General features: G+C 42.7%; 1 protein-coding gene across 8 annotated transcripts in view; it reads left to right on the forward strand.

Moving 5' to 3' along the window:
- Positions 1–20,788, forward strand: part of SPIRE1 (spire type actin nucleation factor 1) — a 183,543-nt gene that overhangs the window by 110,494 nt on the left and 52,261 nt on the right. For all 8 annotated transcript variants that reach the window (XR_003759843.2, XM_029066004.1, XM_029066008.1 and 5 more), the window contains exons 5-6: positions 13,812–13,889; positions 15,073–15,237. Coding sequence is in view for 7 of the 8 variants with exons in the window: in XM_029066004.1 (XP_028921837.1) it covers positions 13,812–13,889; positions 15,073–15,237 (243 nt within the window). In the remaining variant the exon portion in view is untranslated. The remainder of the gene's footprint in view (positions 1–13,811; positions 13,890–15,072; positions 15,238–20,788) is intronic.

The raw sequence follows: 20,788 nt of genomic DNA on the forward strand, positions 1-20,788 counted from the left end.
CTGAAATGGAACAGCAGCTGTAGAGGGGATAGTGGCCACCGGTTGGGAGCAGTGACCAGGAAGAACTAGTCGAGGTGAGTTTGAGAGAGAGGAGATGAGACTCCCAACCCTGCCGTCCTTTCCCCTGTTTTTCTGGCGTGCTTTCCCCCACCTTGGCAGAACAGTTGTAGATACATAGGAGTTTCAGCTTAGCAACTACTGTTCTTGGCTGAACTGCATAATTCTGGTAGCTTACCGCCTGGTTACCGGAATAGCATCACATGTAAACACCTGCAACCGTCTGAGTCGTGTTTTCCCATTACTTGGCTTAGGCTTTCTGTAGATTTTGGATGTTCCCTCACGGATCCCATGGTTCATCTTGGTGTTTTGAAGCAAACATCAGTTTTGCCTATGTCTTGCCATGAGTCAGTCTAAATGGAAAATGTACTGGATCTCTCTTAATTACCCTTAGGATAGCTCAAATACGGTGTTTTCTATTTTTTAAATGAAACTAAATGAGCTCTTCTAATAGCACTTGTGGGATGTTATGATATAATTCAATCTAAAGATTTGAAGGGTAGGGTAATGTGTTTTAGTTTGGAGTAGCATTGGTGGATTTCGTTTTTGTTGTCACCTCTCTTTCCTATTTTTCAAGCCCCCTTTTTGCCCCCTTTCTTTGCTCCCCTTATTTTTCTCAGTTTCGTAGGTATTTGGGGCTTAATTCCTGATTTCCATATAGCACCCTGAGTTCTTTGAAAGAAACCCTGCTCAATTCTAATAAATGAGGAATAAAACAAACCAGAAACCATTTAACTGTTGTCTGGTTAATTGTGACTTAAGTTGTGTAGGAAAGATAAATTGTCAATCATACTTGAGTGCTTGCTGCGTGCAGAGCACTGTGCTACGCATTTGGTAGAGTACAGCATGACAAAGTTGGTAGACATGTTCCCTGTCAATGAGGAGCTCGGTTACTGTACAAATATCATTTTAACAAATTTGCTTTTGATTTGTCCCATTCCCTAAAATCTTTCAGAATAGTACGCCTTCGTAATGGTTGAGGGCCAGAATAAAGGCTCAGACTTTTGATATTCACTAGAGGTATTTTGTCTTCACAAATACCTCCCTGTGACTTTCCTATCACTGTAGGTAGCACTGCCATCCTCCCTGTCTCACAAGCCCATACCCATGGCATTATCCTCGACTCATCTCTCTCATTCAGCCTTAAGTAAATCATACATCAATAGATCACCTCTGCTTCCAAAGTTCAATGGGGCTCAGTGTTTCAGAAGTTATTCAGTTAAGCTGCTTTAGAAACAGCTGTAAAGAAGAAAGACGAAAAAAGTACAGGCTCTTGGCTGTTCTGCGAACCCCCATTTACATTATTAGTGGGTTCTTGGATATTCTTTTGTTTTGCTAGAATATTCAGTATTATCCATGAGCAAGAAATAAAACCTTCTAGTAGTACATCTAATATCAAGGCTAGAGTTTCCAACTATTGGACCACCTACTGTTCAGACTTAGTTCAGATAGACTTGACCCCTGACTTACAGGCTCTCATATTCTAAAACAGATGTTTGCTGATTTTTATTGGGTTTCACTCAGTAATCAGAATCAGTGTTTAGCAGAACATCCATAGAATTTATTCTGAATCAGCGTGTAGCAGAATGTCCATTGAATCCCAGGGGAAATTAAAGGAAAAGAAAGGAAAAGGAAATGCATTTAAAATGGAGATGGTACCTTCCTGGCCTTAGCTCAGTGCCTGGCACATAGTAAGCCCTTAACAAGTACCATTATTATTATTATTACAGGGATGTGAAGATTTTAGATGACATGTCATCAAACTTCAGGTCAAACTGAAAGTACATGCAGTAGTAGTCTTGTATTTCTTTTGCATTTCTTTTGGACTCACCTGGACTCACCACAGATATTAAATAAAATCTTGAACTTGTATGGTGCTTCCTTGTTTCCGGAGCACTTTGGAAATTGTTTAATCTCATTTTGTTTTCACAGAGTCCCCGTGAGATACTGAGAGGGAAGTATTAATCACTTTTCAGACACAAAGAGGTTAAATGACTTGCCCAAGGTCACCCTGCAGGACATTAGGAGAGTAAGCTTGTTGTGGGCCAGGGACATACCTACCAAAAATGTTATATTGTATTCTCCCAAATGCACATTAGAGTGATCTGTACACAGTAAGTGTTCCATTATTAGGATTCTTCTTTCTTTCAGTGTTCTTCTTTTAGTACTTTCTGTATGTTTAAAAAAATTGGAATTCTTGAATTTTAGATGTTATAATACCTTGTTTTTACTGTAAGGTGTCATAAAAAGTTACACTTTATCCTGGAGCATACTATAGTCCAGGATTTTTTTGTGATATTTCACACGTGGGGAATGAAGGGAAGAAGTCATAGCAGTCTCAGAAGAAAAAGAGTGATGTTAGCAGTAGCAGGAAAATCGGGATGACAAGAGGCTTGAGAAAGGAGGATAAATTTAGATTTAGACATATTGAGGTGGCAGCAGGACTTCAAAATATAAATATCCTGGAAGCAAAGGGTAATAGATGTTGGAGCTGGAGATGTAGATTTGGAAGTTATTGATGTAGAAGTGGTAGTTAAAAGTGGGTGAGCAGATGGTTCTCCCAGAGAGAGTGAGATGGAAAGGGAAAACCAGGAAAGAACTTTGTTCTTGAAACCAAGACCAGAGAAGTTTTGAGGATAAGTTGGTTAACGATGTCTAAGATGACAAAGAAGTCAGGTGGGATCAGAATTGAAGTTAGACCATTGGTTTTGACTAGAAGAAGTGGGTCGAGGGAGACCTTAGTCATAAAAGTCTCAGTGAAGTGCAGAGGGGGACATTTAGATTGAAGCGGGTTGAGAGGTGAATTGGTAAAGAGGAAGTGGAGTCAACAGGAGTGGTCTGAAAGGGAGATGAGAGGGAGAATTCTAAGGGAGTTAGAGCCAAACGATTTTTTGTACAGAGGGGGTAGATAAAGGAGCCAGAGGAGAGGTGGATGTTGATACTAGTAATCGGGAGGTGGAGGGGGAATGATCACAAAATTTTATTGTGAATTGAACAGGGTTGGGGGTCTGAGGCATGGAAGGAGACAAAGATCATTTAAATGGTAACACCATAAGTAAAAATAAATGGAAATTACATCTTACTTCCTGGACACTGTTTTGCTGGCTCCCCCTTCTCCTCCCACTTTCTAACTGAAGGCCTCTCAAGGTTCAATTCTTGGTCCCCCCCCCACCCATCTACACCCACTCCCTTGTAGAACTCAATCACTCCCATGGCTTCAACTACCAAGAACATGATGTTGTATGTCACGTAGACACCTCAAAATTAACATGTCCAAAACAACTCATCTTCCCACCAGAACCACATCCTCCCTGTGACTTTCCTATCACTGTAGGTAGCACTGCCATCCTCCCTGTCTCACAAGCCCATACCCATGGCATTATCCTCGACTCATCTCTCATTCATCCCTCACATCCCTCACATCATGGTTCTGTCGATTCTACCTCCATAACAACTCCGGAATCCACCCTTTTCTCTCCATCCAACTACAATCACCTTGACTACCGCATCACCTCCTCACAGACTTCCCTCCTCCTATCTGTCTCCTCTCCAGTCTGTACTTCACTCTGCTGCCCAGCTAATTTTTCTGGAAAAAAACCAAAAAAAAAGTCCATATCTCCCAACTCCTCAGGAACCTCTAATTCATTCAGTCATATTTATTTAGCACTTACTATGTGCAGAGCACTGTACTAGGCAGCCCATCCACCTCCATATCAAACAGAAACTCCTTACCGTCAGCTTTAAGGTACTCAATCAGCTATTTTACCACACTGATCTCCTACTCCAACCCAACCTGCACACTTCACTCCTCAATTGCCAACGTACTCTTTGATCTTGTCTAATCTTCCTGCTGATCTCTTGCCTGTGTTTTCTCTCTGGCCTGAAACTCCCTCTGCTTCACTCAGTCAGTGGTACTGATCAATTACTGTATGCAGAGCACTGTACTATTTGCTTGGGAGAGTATAATACAGCCTAGTTGGTAGACACATACCCTGCTCACAAGGAACTTACAGTCTAAAGGGGCAGGCCGTCTGCCCATCATATGACAGCCCACCACTCTCCTCACCTTCAGAACCCTCCTAAAAATAACCTTTCCCCTAAAAAGTCTTCCCTAAGCCCTCATTTCCTTTATCTGCCCTCTCTTCTGCACCAACTATGCATTTGACTGTATTCCCCTTAAGCACTCTGATACTCACCTTAGCCTACATGTACTTCTGTACGTATCCTTATATTCTTGATTGCCTGATTGGTCTTGCTGTCATTGATCTAGTGATATTTTTATGGAGAATAGAAATGATTTGACTAACGTGTTCACCCTTGGGGCAGAGCCCTCCCCTCCCCCCATGCCAGGGCCAGGGCAGTTTAATTTGTATCAGAGTATTACTACTTTGGACATAATATCATATGGCATGATCAGTGGTGTTCTATATTAGGACATCACTTCCAAATTTTTCCACTAATTCAATTCACGCTTTAATACAGATCATTTATTTTATGGCCCTGGTCCATTACCTGGCATAATAACTGCAATTAGGTAATACTTTAGTAGCAGTTGTGGTTTTTGTACTGGGTTCAATCCACTTGCCTGTGCACATTTCAAGTTAATGTTTCGAGACAAGATCTTAATTTGAACGAACTGATTGAAAAGGTTTCACCAGGCCGCCCCATCCTTCTCGTATCATAATGTTGATGTTTCCAATGGCAAGGAGAAATGGTCCGTTGGAGACCAGATTCATGCTTGCCCACATCCTGATTTATTTGAGAAGCAGCATGGCCTACTCGATAGAGCGTGGGTCTGAGAGTCAGAAGGCATCTGGGTTCTTGTCCCTGTTCTGGCAGTTGTCTACTCGCTTGATTTTGCAGTCCCTCAGTTACCTCATCTGTAAAACAGGGATTAAGACTGTTAGTGCCATGTGGGACAGTGTCCAACTGGATTAACTTGCATCTGCCCCAGCGCTTAGTACAGTGCTTGGCACGTAGTAAGCATTTAACAAATACCATAAAAAAGTTGGTCTAATTTATTTAAGGTCTTAGGCCTGTAAGTGAGTGCCAATTTGCATAGTAGCTTAGATATCTTATTAAAAAATGCTCACCAGTGGTATGGAATATAATAATAATAATGATGTTGGTATTTGTTAAGCGCTTACTATGTGCCAAGCACTGTTCTAAGCACTGGGGTAGATACAAGATAATCAGGTTGTCACACGTAGGGCTCACAGTCTTAATCCCATTTTACAGAGGAGGTAACTGAGGCACGGAGAAGTTAAGTGACTTGCCCAAGGTCACACAGCTGACAAGCGGCGGAGCCGGGATTAGAACCCATGACCTATGACTCCCAAGCCCGGGCTTTTTCCACTGAGCCACGCTAAGCAAGTGCTCCATTTTTGTTAAAAAGCCTTTTTTTCAGAGGTGTAACAATGCAAAATTAACTGGTAATTAGATGTCTTTTCTATTTGCCATCTTCCCTTCCTCTAATTAATTTTAAAGTCTGTCTCCTCTACTAGATTGTAAATTCCTTGAGGTCAGGGGTCATGGCTACCTACTGTATTGTCTCGCTCTCTCCCAAGCGCTTAGTATAGTACTTGTAAGTACAGTAAGAGCTCAGTAAGTACCACTGATTGATGAAAATTAATCTTCATCTAGAAGTACAATTCTGGATTAGGCAGATAACCTTTTGCCAGACTAAAAAAAAAATAGGGATAGTTTCACTTTATGGAAATATGAAAATATATCTGTCAGGCAGCCATTTTGTCTTAGCCACCTGCCTTTTTCTGGCTCTGCTTCTTAGCATTAGTGTCAGCAGGACTGCTTGTATAAAACTATATCTGTGTAAATCTTGTTTCTGACAGGAGAGCAGGTGGTTAGCTGTTTCAACACATATTTAACCATTTGTAGGGGCTAAAGCCAAACCGTGTAAATCTCCTGTTAAGTATTTTAAATCAATTCAGAACTGTGTTTTGCCCCTATATAGTCTTGGGTGAAAATTTATTCACAATGCTAGTCTGGATTCCCATACTGCCAACCGTCAAATTCATTACTTTTCAACGAAAATGTCTTCTGCCAGATGTATGTCTGTCTTAAATTTCCATCTGTTAAAATTTTAAGTGTGCCATCTATTTTCACATTGCCCCATGTGTTTCTTATCATCTTTCTCTGTAATCACCCCCACCCCACTCACCTAATTTTTTCTTCTCTGGATTTTTGGTTTTGTTGACAATTCAGTTGGAAGTTTGCAAGAATCACCGAACCCTTGACTGTGGTATTAAGTACTTACAATTTGCAAAGAACTCTGCTAAGAGCCTGGATAGGTACAAGATGATCAGCCCAAAACATAGTCCCTGTTCCAAAGAGAATATATGTCAGTCCATCATATTTATCGATCGCTTACTATGTGCAGAGCACTGTACTAGCACTTCGGAGAGAACAGTATAGCAGATGCATTCCCTGCCCACAAGGAACCTACAGTCTACAAGGAGAAACATATTAATATAAGTAAATAAAAGTACAGATACGTACTTAAGAGCTGTGGGGGCCAGGAGGGAGGATAAATAAAAGGGAGCAAGTCAGGATGACGCAGAAGGGAGTGGGAGAAGGAAAAAGGAGGTCTTAGTCAGGAAAGGTCTCTTGTAGGTGGGCCTTTAATAAGGTTTTGAAGGTGGGGAGAGGAATTGGCTGTTGTATATGAAGAGGGAGAGCATTCCAGGCCAGAGGCAGGAAGTGGATGAGAGGCCGGTGGTTAGATAGATGAGATGGAGGCACAGTGAGAAGTTTGACATTAGAGGAGTGACGTGTGCAGGCTAGGTTTTAGTAGGAAAGTAATGAGGTGAGGTAGAAGGGGGCAAAGTGATTGGGTGCTTTAAAGCAGATGGTCAAGAGTTTTTGTTTGATGCAGAGGTGGATGGAGAGTAACTGTTTTATCCACATATTGCAGATGAGGCAACGGAGACACAGAGAGATTAGGTGACTGGCCCAAGGCCACATAGCTGTCGTGATTAAGTTGTCTTGTTTTTGTCCATCTGTCTCCCCCGATTAGACTGTGAGCCCATCAGTGGGCAGGGATTGTCTCTATTTGTTGCCAAATTGTACATTCCAAGTGCTTAGTACAGTGCTCTGCACATAGCAAGGGCTCAATAAATACTATTGAATGAATGGACATAGCAGAAATGGAATTAGAACCTGTGGCTCTTGCTTTTTCATCTAGGCTACAATCTCTATGCTTTTCTTCCAAATTTCTTTCCTCCCCTTCTTTCTTTCATACATGTCTGTCTTTTCCCTCCTGCTTTCCTGCTTTCAGTCCTCTGCCCTTCCACCACCACCAAATCTGCTCTCTTGAAAGTCACAGTGACCTCCTCCTTGCCAAATCTAATGGACTGTACTCCATCCTGATTCTCCTTGACCTCTGGGGAGGCTTTGATAGGGTGGACCACCCCGTTCTCCAGGAACACTATCCAACCTTGGTTTCTCTGCCATCGTTCTCCTCGTATCCTGACTAGGCTATCATTTTTCTTCCTTGCCCTCCCTTCTGTGCTGTCTATGACTTGGATCTATACCCCTTAAGCACTTGAGAAGCAGTATGGCCTAGTAGAGAGAGCATGGGCCTGGGAGTCAGAAGAACCTGGGTTCTAATCCCGGCTCCATTGCCACTTATCTGCTGGGTGATGTTGGGAAAGTCACTTTACTTCTCTGTGCCTCAGTTACTTCTTCTGTAAAATGGGGATTGAGACTATGAACCCCATTTGGGATAAGGACTGTGTCTAACCCTATTTGCTTGTATTCATTCTGTCGTATTTATTAAGCGCTTACTGCATGCAGAGCACTGTACTAAGCACTTGTATCCACCCTGGAGCTTAGTACAGTGCCTGGCACATAGTAAGCACTTAGCAAATACCATCATTATTATCATTATTACCAATATTCATCTCCCGCTCAGCATTTATGGACATATCCTTATAGTTTCCCCTTCCCCTAGCGAAAATTTATTTTAATGTCTGTCTCCGCCTTTAGACGGTGAGCCCCGTGTGGGCAGGAGGTGTGGCTAGAAACAGCATGGCTTAGTGGAAAGAGCGCGGGCTTGGGAGTCAGAGGCTGTGGGTTCTAATTCCGACTCCACCACTTGTCAGCTCTGTGACTTTGGGCAAGTAATTTCACTTCTCAGTGCCTCAGTTACCTCATCTGGAAATTGGGGGATTAAGACTGTGAGCCCCACCTGGGACAACCTGATAACTTTGTATCTACCCCAGCGCTTAGAACAGTGCTTGGCACATGGTAAGCGCTTAGCAAAAACCATCATGTCCACTTTGCTGTATTGTCTTCCAAGTGTCTAGTTCAGTGCTTGGCACACAGTAAACACTCAATAAATTCCATGAATTGAATGGCTGCTCCTTCTCAGACGCTTTCACTGACGCCTCCTCTGCCTCCCACATCCTAACTGTGAACTAGAGAAGCAGTGTGGCCTGGTGGATAGAACCCGGGCCTGGGAGTCAGAAGGACCTGGTCTGTAATTCTGGCTCCACTACTTGTCTGCTGTGTGACCTTGGGCAAGTCATTTCACTTCTCTTTAATCTCAGTTACCTCATCTATAAAATGGGGAGTAAGACTGTGATCCTCGTGTGGGACATGGACTGTGTCCAACCCGATTAGCTTGTAGTTCAGTGCCTGGCAAATAATGAGCACTTAATAAATAATGTTAAAAAAAAGTGAGGGTCCCTTGAGTCCCAATTCTGTTCTGGATCCCCTTATAGTCTTCATCTATACCCATTCCTCTGGAGGAGATCATCCTCATCCACAACTTCAGCTAACATCTTTCCATGGGTTACTCCCAAATCTACATCTCCAGCCCCAACTTTCTGCAATCTCATATTTCCTTCTGCCTTCAAGACATCTCAAACAAGACATCCCACGATCACCTCAACTCAACATATCCCAAACTGCCTCTTCACCTTCCCTCCCTAATCCACTCCCCTCCCCACCTTCACCATCACAGTTGACAACAGTACAGTCCTCCTCATCCAGTACTTCGTCATTATCTCATCTCTCTCCCTCTACCCATATACTCAGTAATCACCATGTCCTGCTGATTCTATTTTCACAACATCTCCAGAGTCCACCTCTTCCTCTCCATCCATATCGCCACCATGCTGGTCCAAGCACTTGTCATATTCTCTCTTGACTACTCTATCAGCCTCCTCCCTGACTCCTGTGTCTCCCCTCTCCACTCCATACTTAATTCTGCTGCCCGGATCATTTTTCTGAAGAATCATTCTGTGCACCTGTCCCCACTCCTCAGAGTACTTCCAATGGTTGCCCATCCATCTCCGCAGCAAGATGGCACTCGGTCAGCTCCTTTCTCACAACCTGTCCTCATTCCTCTCCCACTACGACCTGTGCCTCCGTCACATCTCTCTCACCGACGACCCCCTTTCTCACGCCTTCTTCCCTTTGCTCTGGAACTCCCTTCCCTTTCATATCCCATAGCCCGCTGCTCTCCCCACCTTCAAAGCCCTGCTAAAGTCACATCTCCTTGAGGAAACCTTCTCTGGCTAGTATATTCCCACACTATTTCCCCTCCCTACGGCAAGACTTTTGATCATACCTTCTAAGCACCTTGATAGTCAGCCCTCCCCCACAGCAGTTATGAATATAACCTTATACTCTTTTGCCTTCCTAACCTCTAATTAATTTTATTGACTATCTCCCCAGCTAAAGTTAAGCACTTTGAGGACATGGATCATGTCTACTTAGTCTATCGAACCATCTCAGGGGCATAATACAGTGCCCTGCACACAGTAAGCATTCAGTAAATACCATTGATTGATTGATTTCACGCTCTCTCTTCCCCTCCCTTCTTCTGGGCTCCCCATTGTCCTCTCTAATGAGAAGCAGCATGGCGCAGTGGAAAGCGAACGGGCCTGGAGTCAGAAGGTCATGGGTTCTGATCCTGGCTCTTCTGCTTGCGTGCTGTGTGACCTTGGGCAAGTCACTTCACTGGGCCTCAGTTACCTCATCTCTAAAATGGGGATTGAGACTGTAAGCCCCACGAGGGACTGGACTGTGTCCAACCTACTTTGTATCCACCCAGCGCTTAAAACAGTGCCCGGCACATAGTAAGTGCTTTACAAATACCGTAATTATTATTTATCTTCTTCTCCCCAATTTACAAGTGACTTACAATTCAAGCAGCTGTCTGGCCATACTAGGCAAAATTTCTGCTAAGCACCCCCCTGCACATATACGCTCACAAACACACACATATTATCCTTCATACTTGAAGACACCACTGATGGAGAAATTCCCTCTCGGATGCATAAGTGACTGCAGAGGCCAGTGCCAGGCTCACAGTCCTATCCATGTTATGCTCACACACTGCGTGCACACATAGCCACATTGTGCTCACACATTGTACACACATATACACACACACGTGTTGTTTGCTGGGGCTCTTAGACCCAGTGGTGGCCAATTGGCTCCTTCTAGACCACCACCTCCTCTTCCCTGCGCAGCCTGGCATGACATCCCTCTTTTCTGCCAGCCCCCATGCCTGCCAGAAAATGCCACTCTGAATTGGAAGGAGCCAATGCATTTTTAATATTATATCTTTGAAGGAAAGTCAGCTCATTATCCATCCACAGCAAATAAGCTTCTGATCTATTCCGGGCTCCTTGACTGCAGTTTTGGTACCATTCCGGGAAGTGTGGATCTTGGCCCAGGTGGAAGTTGTTGGCTGGTCATGTGAAAGCAACTTTTCCCTGATAGAGAAGTCCAAGTGTGAAGAGTTGAGGACCCCATGTGTTCGAGAACTTTCTCACTGTATTCCAAGGACAGTTTACACCCCTCATATCATTTGGAAAGAATAAACAACTTTCACTGCAGAACCTGAAGTATAATTGCTATTCCTTCTGCGGGGAAGCTAATAAATCTTATAAATAACTTGCAAGGAACTGGATAATCATGTTGTAAACCCAAGCCCAAGGCTTCATTTCATAAGGATTCTTACTTTGATTTTAATTCAGTTCACCAGTGAAGTTTCCTTCCACCCTGCTCTGTTTATAACATCATCATCATCAGTGGTATTTATTAAACACTTACTGTTTTCCTCCCCACAGCACTTGTGTATATTTGTATATATTATGTATTACTCTATTTTATTATTGATGTGTATATATCTATGATTCTGTTTACCTACTTTGATGGTATTGATGCCTGACTACCTGTTTTGTTTTGCTGTCCCTTTTAGACTGGGAGCCCATCGTTGGGCAGGGATTATGTGTATCTTTTGCCAAATTGTACATTCCAAGCGCTTAGTCCAGTGCTCTGCACACAGTAAGCGCTCAATAAATACGATTGTATGAATGAATGTGTGCAGAACACTGGACAGAGCTCTTCCCTTTTTTCATATTCCTTTACAATGCTCTTAAGAAAACTCTTTCAAGTGCATAGCTTATCCTCTTGTAAAGCAAACTGATTATTGAGTAGATCTTCTAAAAACTGCTCAGAGTAGTAGCGGGCCTAGCGGAAAGAAGACGAGCCTGGGAGTCAGAAATCTGGGTTTTAATCCTGGCTGCCCCATGCCTGCTGTGTAACCTTGGGCAAGTCGCTTCACTTCTCTGCCCCTGTTACCTCATCTGTAAAGGAGGGGATTCAACACCTGTTCTCCCCCTTAGTAAGACTGTGAGCCCTTTTTAGGGCAGGGACTATCTAACCTGATTATTGAGTATTTTCCCCAGCACTTAGAAGAAATGCTTAATTAATGCTTAACAAATACTATTATCATTATTGTTATTATTATGGCCAAATATAAAAATGCAAATATTGTACACTGTAGGTAGAAATAGGATCCGGATCACATCAAGCACTTAGTACCGTGACACCCCCCCACACACACACAATAAGTGCTCAGTAAGTTAATATTATTATAATTGTATTTGTTAAATGCTTACCATGTGCTAAGCACTGTTCTAAGCACTGGAGTAGATACATATTAATCAGGTTGGAAATAGTCCCTGCCCCACACAGGACTCACAGTCAAAGTAGGAGGGAGAACAGGTTTTCGATCCCCATTTTATGATTGATTGATTGATCTCTAAAACTAGTCATTCACAGATGGGCAAACTCATTCAAATCTGTTAAACTAGATAAAATTCCCCTCCAACTAGTATTTCAACTCATATCTTTCAGAGAAAGATATTTTGTTGTGATAGCAAATCAAAATTGTGAGTTAGAAAACTCTTAAAGCATTCATTTAAAAAAGAACACCTCAGTCAGTGGTATTTATTGAGTGCTTACTATGTGCAGAACACTGTACTAAGCGCTCGGGAGAGTGCAATGCAACAGAATTAGCAGACAATCACTGCCCATAATGAGCTCACAGTCTAGAGGGAGGGACAGACATTAGTATGAATAAATAAGTAATTTATAATATATGATTTAAAGATATGCACATAAAGTGCTGTGGAATTGGGAGTGGGGCAAATATCAAATGTCCAAACATCACAGATAATAATAATAATAATAATAATAATGTTGGTATTTGTTAAGCACTTACTATGTGCAGAGCACTGTTCTAAGCACTGGGGTAGATTTACAGGGTAATCAGGTTGTCCTACGTGAGGCTCACAGTCTTAATCCCCATTTTACAGATGAGGTAACAGAGGCACAGAGAAGTTAAGTGACTTGCCCAAAGTCACACAGCTGTTAAGTGGCAGAGCCAGGGTTAGAACCCACAACCTCTGACTCCCAAGCCCGGGCTCTTTCCACTAAGCCAAGCTGCTTTTCTAATGCATGCATAGATGACGCAGAAGGGAGAGTGAGCCAGGAAAAAGAGGGCTTAATTGGAGGAGGCCTCTTGGAGAAGATGTGACCTTAATAATAATGTGAAGGTGGAGAGAGCTCTGGTCTGGTGTATATGGAATAATAATAATGTTGGTATTTGTTAAGCGCTTACTATGTGCAGAGCACTGTTCTCAGCACCGGGGTAGCTACAGGGTCATGAGGTTGTCCAATGTGAGGCTCACAGTTAATCCCTATTTTACAGATGAGGTCACTGAGGCCCAGAGAAGTGAAGTGACTTGCCCACAGTCACACAGCTGACAAGTGGCAGAGCTGGGATTGGAGCCCATGACCTCTGACTCCCAAGCCCAGGCTCTTTCCACAGAGCCGCACTCCAGCGGCGGAAGTTCCAGGGAAGAGGAGAGGATGTGGGAAAGATCACATAATCATAAGACTAGAAAGGAAAATTGATCAGTCGATGGTATTTATTAAATGTTTGCTGCATGCGGAGCACTGTATTGAGAGTTTGGGAAACGGGACTCCACCTGTGCAGGGAAGGAAATTCCATGGCTTCTCTTAAATGTGTTTCAGTATCGCTCAGCACCTAACTTTTACTTTTGTTTTTCTTTGAGCTGTCAGTGGATACTTTTGTGAGACAGAATGTCTTACAATCACCGATGGTTAAATTGCTTTCAGTTGCTCAGTGGAAAGAGCCCGGGCTTGGGAGTCAGAGATCATAGGTTCGAATCCTGGCTCTGCCACTTGTCAGCTGGGTGACTGTGAGCAAGTCACTTCACTTCTCCGGGCCTCAGTTCCCTCATCTGTAAAATGGGGATGAAGACTGTGAGTCTCACGTGGGACAATTTGATTACCCTGTATCTACCCCAGTGCTTAGAACAGTGCTCTGCACATAGTAAGCGCTTAACAAATACCAACATTATTATTATTATCATTATCATACAAATAAATCTTTTTTTTCTAAATGGCAGAATCTCAAGAAGATTCAGGAAATGGAAAAAGGTGATGAATCCAGTACAGACCTGGATGAACTGAAAAATGCAGACTGGGTAAAACTTCTTTATATATTAAGTGTCTTCTATCCTTATTTTGGGGGGGAAATTTTTAAGTGCTCAATTTACTTTTTCAAAATATTTTCATTACTGTAGTGTAAATAGGGAGAATGATCGAAAAAGATATGAATAGGTGTTATTCCTAAATCAATTAAGCTCTCTCTATCTAGTTTCAATTGTTATACTCACTCTTGCAACCCATCCCGCTTTTCTTGAAAAATATTTGCCTTTGAAAGGTTTTTCCCATTAAATGTTTTATTATGGTGGTCATAAAATTAGCTCAGGTAAGAGCTAGTCTTTACTGTGGAAATTTCTAGGCAAACTCTTTCCAAATTTTAGCACTGCTCCTCTTTCTCTTATTCAATCAGTTAATCAAGGAGTGATTGAGGCAGCATGGCGTAGTGGCTAAAGCGTGGGTTTAGGAGTCAGAAAGTCTTTGTGGGCAGGGAATGTGTCCATTTATTGTTATATTATACTCTCCCAAGTGCTTAGTACAGGGCTCTGCACACAGTAAGCAGTCAATAAATACGACTGAATGAATGAATGGGTTCTAATCCTGGTTCAGTCATTTGTCTCCTCTGTGACCTTGGACAAGTCACTTCACTCTTCTGGGCCTCAGTTACCTCATCTGTAAAACAGGGATTGAGACTGTGAGCTTCACATGGCGCAGGGACTGGGTCCAAACCAATTTGCTTGTATCCACTCCAGCGCTTAGCATAGTACCTGGCTCATAGTAAGCGCCATCGTAATGATTATTGGTAGTGGTATTTCTGGAGTGCAGAGCACTGTACTAAGAACTAGGATCCCTTTTATTCAAGTCCCAGGACTCTGGAATAGAAACCACCAGTCTTATTCAACTCAGAAGTGGCTTATTATCTATGACTAAAGATAGTAAGGTGATTAAATTAATTTACTATAATGGATAAAAAATGGATTTAAACCCAGATCTTCAAATGAGACAGGCTATGTTTCCCAAATGGCTTGTGTTTTATAAAATTCTTCAAATTTCCTCTTGGTTCCTTATGATGTCAGGCTGCTCTTTTAGAATAGATTGTCATGGTGATAGAGACGAAACATAGCAGGGATTTCTCACTGTGGGCTTTTTTTAAAAAAAAATATTTAATGGTATCGATCAGTTTGTTAATGTCATACCGTTCCTTTGGCTTATTTGGCTCTTCAGGCCCGCTTCTGGGTTCAGGTAATGAGGGATTTGCGAAACGGTGTGAAACTTAAGAAGGTCCAGGAGCGCCAATATAACCCTTTGCCAATCGAATATCAGCTCACTCCCTATGAGATGCTAATGGACGACATTCGATCGAAGCGCTACACTCTGAGGAAGGTGATGGTAAGTTTCCAAGATGAATGTTTCCTTGTCTTTTCCAAAGTGAACGTACTATAAATTCCACTCTTCGCCACAACACCATTTTGTGAATGTCGATATTGTTGGAAGGCCCATTGAAAGATCTGGAGCCACGGTAGATATTTTCAAATGCTTTACAGAAATCATAAAAGGGGAGAAGTGAATTAGGAAAGCAGAGAGGAGACTGTAAACTTTAGACTCCAGATTCCCTCTTGATGGGAAATTCTTTGTGGGCAGGGAACGTGTCTGCTATTTCTCTTATATTGTACTCTCCCAAGCACTTAGTACAGTGCTCTGCAAAAAAAAAATAGCGCTCCATAAATGCCACTGATTGATTGCGAGAGCATTCAAGAAAGGAGGGATAGTTTGTACTAAGATCTCCCCTATTAGATTGTAAAATCTTTGAGGGCAGGGATCAGTCGTACTAATTTTGTTGTACCTTCTCAAAAGCAACATGACTTAGTGGATAGACCATGGGCCCAGGATCCAAAGGACCTGGGTTCTAATTCTGACTCCACTACTTGTCCACAGTATGACCTTGGACTAGTCACTTTCAATTCTCTGTACCTCTGTTGCCTCATCTGAAAAATGGAGAGTGAGGCTGTGAGCCCCTGTGGGACATGGACTGTGTCCAACCTGATTAGCTTCTCCCTACCCCAGTGCTTAGTACTTAGTACAGTGCTTGGCATGTAGTAAGCACTTAACAAATATCATTTTAAAAAATGCACCTAGCTCAGTGCTCTGCACACAGAAGGGTTCAATAAATACTGTCAATTGATCAGGAGTAAAAAGCAGGTACAAAGGAACCAGTGGTTCAGAGTTTTGAAATCCATGATCTAGAGTATTAATTTGATAGCATCTAGTGCATAGTACAATGTAAGCGCTCAATAAATGCCACTGATGATGATGGTGGTTGCAAAGGGGCCTAGTGGATAGAGTATGGGTCTGGGGGTCAGAAGAACCTGGGTTCTAAACTCGGCTCCACCACTTGTCCACTATGTGACCCTGGGCAAGTCACTTAATCTCTCTGTGCCTCAGTTACCTCATGTGTAAAATGGGGAGTAAGACAGTGAGTCCCATGTGAGACAGGGACTCGATTTGCTTGTATACACCCAAGCATTTAGTACATTGCCTGGCACATAGTAAATACCTCTATTATTATTAGCAGCAGCAGTTATGGGCCGTTACAGGCATGATCTAGAGTAGTAATTTGATTGTATCTAGCGCTGAGTATACAGTAAGCACTCAATAAATACATTTGTGATGACGACGATGATTGCAACGGCAGTTATGAGTGATTATAGACACCCGAGGAGTGGACTGATGCTAATCATTGAGTTTTGGAGCCTCGTGTTTTCTGAGCAAAAAGAAGTTTTAGAGATTGGTGTGTCAAAGCAGTATGGCAAGTGTCATGAGCAAATAGTTTTATTCCTATCAGAAATAATTTTATTCCTCTCCTCTTGACAACTGTGGCATTTTTCAGGCATTTACTATGTGCCAAACTCTGCTAAGTGCTGGAGTAGATTAAAATATAAGCCAAACAGACACAGACCCTGTCCCATATGGGCCTCCCAGTCTAAGGAGGAAAAACAGCAATTTAGCCAAAGCAGTCGGGGCAAAAAAGGGATTAATTTTCAATCTCTGATCAAATAGAATCTGAATTTTGACAGAGAGTGCTGATTGAAGGGCATGTGAACCATTATGAATATTTGAGGCAGTAGTAATTCCATAATCTAATTATGAAGGAAAAAGAGTGTTTTTTACAGCTTCTTAAAATTTGCAGTATATTTAAATTGAACACAAGAGAATATAAACTGAACCTAATGGTCAAGGAGCATGGTGATTTTTTTGGAGTAACACAAAGTTTCGCATGTCCTTCTGCCCTCCCGTGGCAAGTAGGGAGTGAGAAAGAGACTAGGTAGCCTCTCCCCCACCACACAGACCCACAAGTTTGTCTGCTCAGTGTCTGCTTAGTTACTTGTTGTGTCTGTTGGATAGCTTGTAGTGTCCTTGACAGCCACCTTCAAACATCCCAGAAACAAACACACTCCAGGCTCTTCCACAGAGAGGCAGCAACCTTATTCAAGAAATACGCTCACGAATAAACACTTGCCAAAGTGGTAGCTTCCTTTCCCCTTCCCAGAAGGGACAGGGACTTGATCTGGATTGTGTGTGGGGAGGGAGTACCAGACAGCTGGTGCACTTTGTCTCTCGCGCGCGCTCTCCCCACAGCAGGTTGCTAGCAATCAGTGCTGGGGAGAGACCCAGCCGGTGCCATAGTTTCAGGCTCGTTGGTAGGGAGAAAAGAGAAGGGCCCAGAGTCGCGGCATCTCCCCCATCACACGAGAAGTGATACAGAGCACTGAGCTGATGAGCAAGGACCACCCATGGGAAGGGGAAGAGAGATGCCTTTTGGTTAGGCCTGCTTTCTTCTCACCAGATTTATCGCGTTAGTGGCCTCATGAACAGACCCAGATCTCTAAACAGAAGCAATTAAACAGTGCCCCAAGATGCACGGATGTACGTTCCAAGCGCTTAGTACAGTGCTCTGCACATAGTAAGCACTCAATAAGTACTATTGAATGAATGCATGGTCTTCCTGCCCTAAACAGTTTTCGGCCGTACTTCTGAAACTACAGACTCAGAATAGCAAAACTGTTCTTGTTTCAGCAATCCTTTGGAAACCTCTGGGACTAAGTGGGATCGTATGTTTAAGTTAATGAAGTGTCATTTAAAAAAAAGCTTTTCTTTTGGGAAATCACAAAACTTTTTTTGAATCAACATTTGGGTATCTAAAATATCTCATTGACAGTTCTTTCCTGTAAAACTGGTGACTTTTTGGGCTTCAAAATGTGTGGCATGACAAAGTTTTTTTAAAAATATGAAATACTCAATGAAGTTTTCTATTCCTTTTTGACAGACTTCTCAGCCATAATGAGGCATGACTATTTCACATGTGACAGACTTAGTGATCTAAGAAGGATGTGTGCCAGAGATCTTCAAAGGACTTCCTTCATTCTGTCAGCCTCATAAAATTATTTAATTAGCTTCCCAGTGATGTTATCTGGTATAGTTATCTAGTTTTTTAACAGTGGATCGAAACGGAATCAGTTCTATCCATTGAACTGGAAACGCTGTATTTTTGGAGAAGGAAATTTTAGAAAAAAGCAAAAGCCTATTTTAAAACAATGCTGTTAAATGCCTGTTGTTGCCTAAGTGGAATTACAAATTCAGAAATAAATGTACACTCTAGTTGAAGATGTAACAAAGATGTATAGGTATTGAAAAAAAAACTTACTAAAATATCCAACATACACGGTAGGATTAAATGATTGAACTAAACGTAAATAAAAGATACATTTTTGGAACACTGGATGCTTTAATTGCTCTTTGTTCTCTGGTAGGTCTGGTGAGCTCCCTGCACCCCAAATAATAATTGTGTTATTAAGCGTTCTTCATATGCTTAAATGCTGTTCCGAGCATCAGGATCGATACAGTATAAGCATATTGGACACAGGTCCATGGGACTCACAGCCTAAGGGGAGGGAGAACAGGTATCTTATCCCCATTTTTGCCAGTGAGAAAACTGAGGCATAGAGAAGTTAAGTGACTTGTCCAAGGTCACACTGCAGGCAAGTGACGGAGCCAGGATTAGAGCTCCCAAATTTATGCTCTTTCCCCTAGGCCACACTGCTTTTCAAGGGTTAAGCCTCCTAAACTTCTCAAGGCCCTGGTTTTTGATTTGGGATCCTTAAGCATTTAAGTACTGCATTATAATGGGATATTTTCATTAGATTTTAATCCCTCTATTATTCAGTGGTATTTATTGAGCATTTACTGTGTGCCAAGCACTGTACTAAGACTTGGGAGAGTGCAGTGTAACAATAAACCTACATATTCCCTGTCCCAAACGAGCTCTATTGCAGTGTCAACTCCATGAGGCAGGTCTGTGCTTGTCTTTGTCTTCTTTAAATTCCTTAATCAGTCAATCAGTAGTATTTATTGAGGGCTTCTATGTGCAGAGCACTGTACTAAGCGCTTGGGAGAGTACAGAACAGCAGAATTGGTAGACACGTTTCCTGCCTATCGAGCTTGCAGTCAACAGTCTTAAGTGCCTAATAGGCTGCTTTGAACATTAGTAGGGGTTCAGTAAATGTTATTGATAATGATGATATTTTACAAGTTCTAAGAATTGCTTAATTAAAGGGGAAAAGGCCAGTTACCTTCTGAGAGTGATGCTGGAACTTAGCCAATCTTGGGTCAATGGTCCTAGCCACAAGCAACGTGACGGAGCATGAACTAGTGGATAGAACAGGGGCCTGGCATTCAGAGGACCTGGTTTCTCAGCCCGGCGCCACCGCTTGTCTGCTGTGTGACCTTGTGCAAGCCACCTAACCTCTCTGTGCCTCTGTTCCCTCATTTTCAGATTAGCGATTCAATACCTGTTCTCCCTCCTACTTAGACCGGGAGCCCCATGGGGGACCTGATTATCTTGAATCTACCCCAGTGCTTAATACAGTACTGTGTAAGTTCCACAGTTAGTAGTAGATGGCTCTGCAAAGAGCAACTGCGCAATATATACCATTGATTGATTGGGCAGGTCAAGTTGTGTGCATTCTTCCGGCATGTGCTTAGCACCCCAGTGCTTAGTACAGAGCACGGCACATAGTAAGCTCTTAACAAATGCCACAATTATTAAGCAGGCTAACCCTCTAAAAGTCCCAATCTGCTGAGAACATCCCATTTGTGATAATCCATCACAGATGAATGTCCCCCTTGGAAAATTCCTGTTGCCAAAAACTAACAGTTTGGGTTCCAAGTTGATTAGGGTATTGGATTTTCTTTTTATGAAGTCCTGAAGTAATTTTGCTAGATGCCCCTAGAAGCCTGCCTGTTTTGGCCACATTTGTAAGAATAGAAAAGCTGAGGATTCCTCTGTTCAAGTGCTATGGTTCCCTGCTCCAAAAACAGCTGCCTTGGGAGGAAGCAGTGCTGCTTCTGGACACTCCTAATGGACGGAGCCCCGGCCTGGGAATCAGAAAGACCTGGGTTCTAGTCCCGGTTCCACCTCTTGTCTGCTGTGTGACCGTGGGCAAGTTACTTCACTTCTCTGAGCCCCAGTTGTAAAAGGATTACAACGGTGAGCCTCGGGTGGGCCGCGGACTGTGTCAAACCCGATGGGCTTGTAGCTACCCCAGCCTGGCACATAGTAAGCGCCTAAAAAAAATACCATAAAAAAGGGTGGAGGGTACCATCCCCACTGAGGCTATCGTGAGGGTTTTACGGGAGAGTTAACTTCAACATTATTATGCAATCAATCGTGTGTGTGTGCAGAGCACTGTGCTAAGCACTTGGGAGAGTACACTATTACAGATTTGGTAGGCGTGGGTTTTTTGGGGTACTAGTGAAGTGCTTACTATGGGGTAGGCACTGTGCTAAGCTCTAGAGAAGATATAAGCTAATGAGGTTGGACACAGTCTTAATCCCCATTTTACAGATGAGGTAAATGAGGCTCGGAGAAGCTAATTGACCAAGG

The sequence above is a fragment of the Ornithorhynchus anatinus genome, chromosome 5 (genome assembly GCF_004115215.2).
Source record: "Ornithorhynchus anatinus isolate Pmale09 chromosome 5, mOrnAna1.pri.v4, whole genome shotgun sequence".
NCBI lineage: Eukaryota > Metazoa > Chordata > Mammalia > Monotremata > Ornithorhynchidae > Ornithorhynchus > Ornithorhynchus anatinus.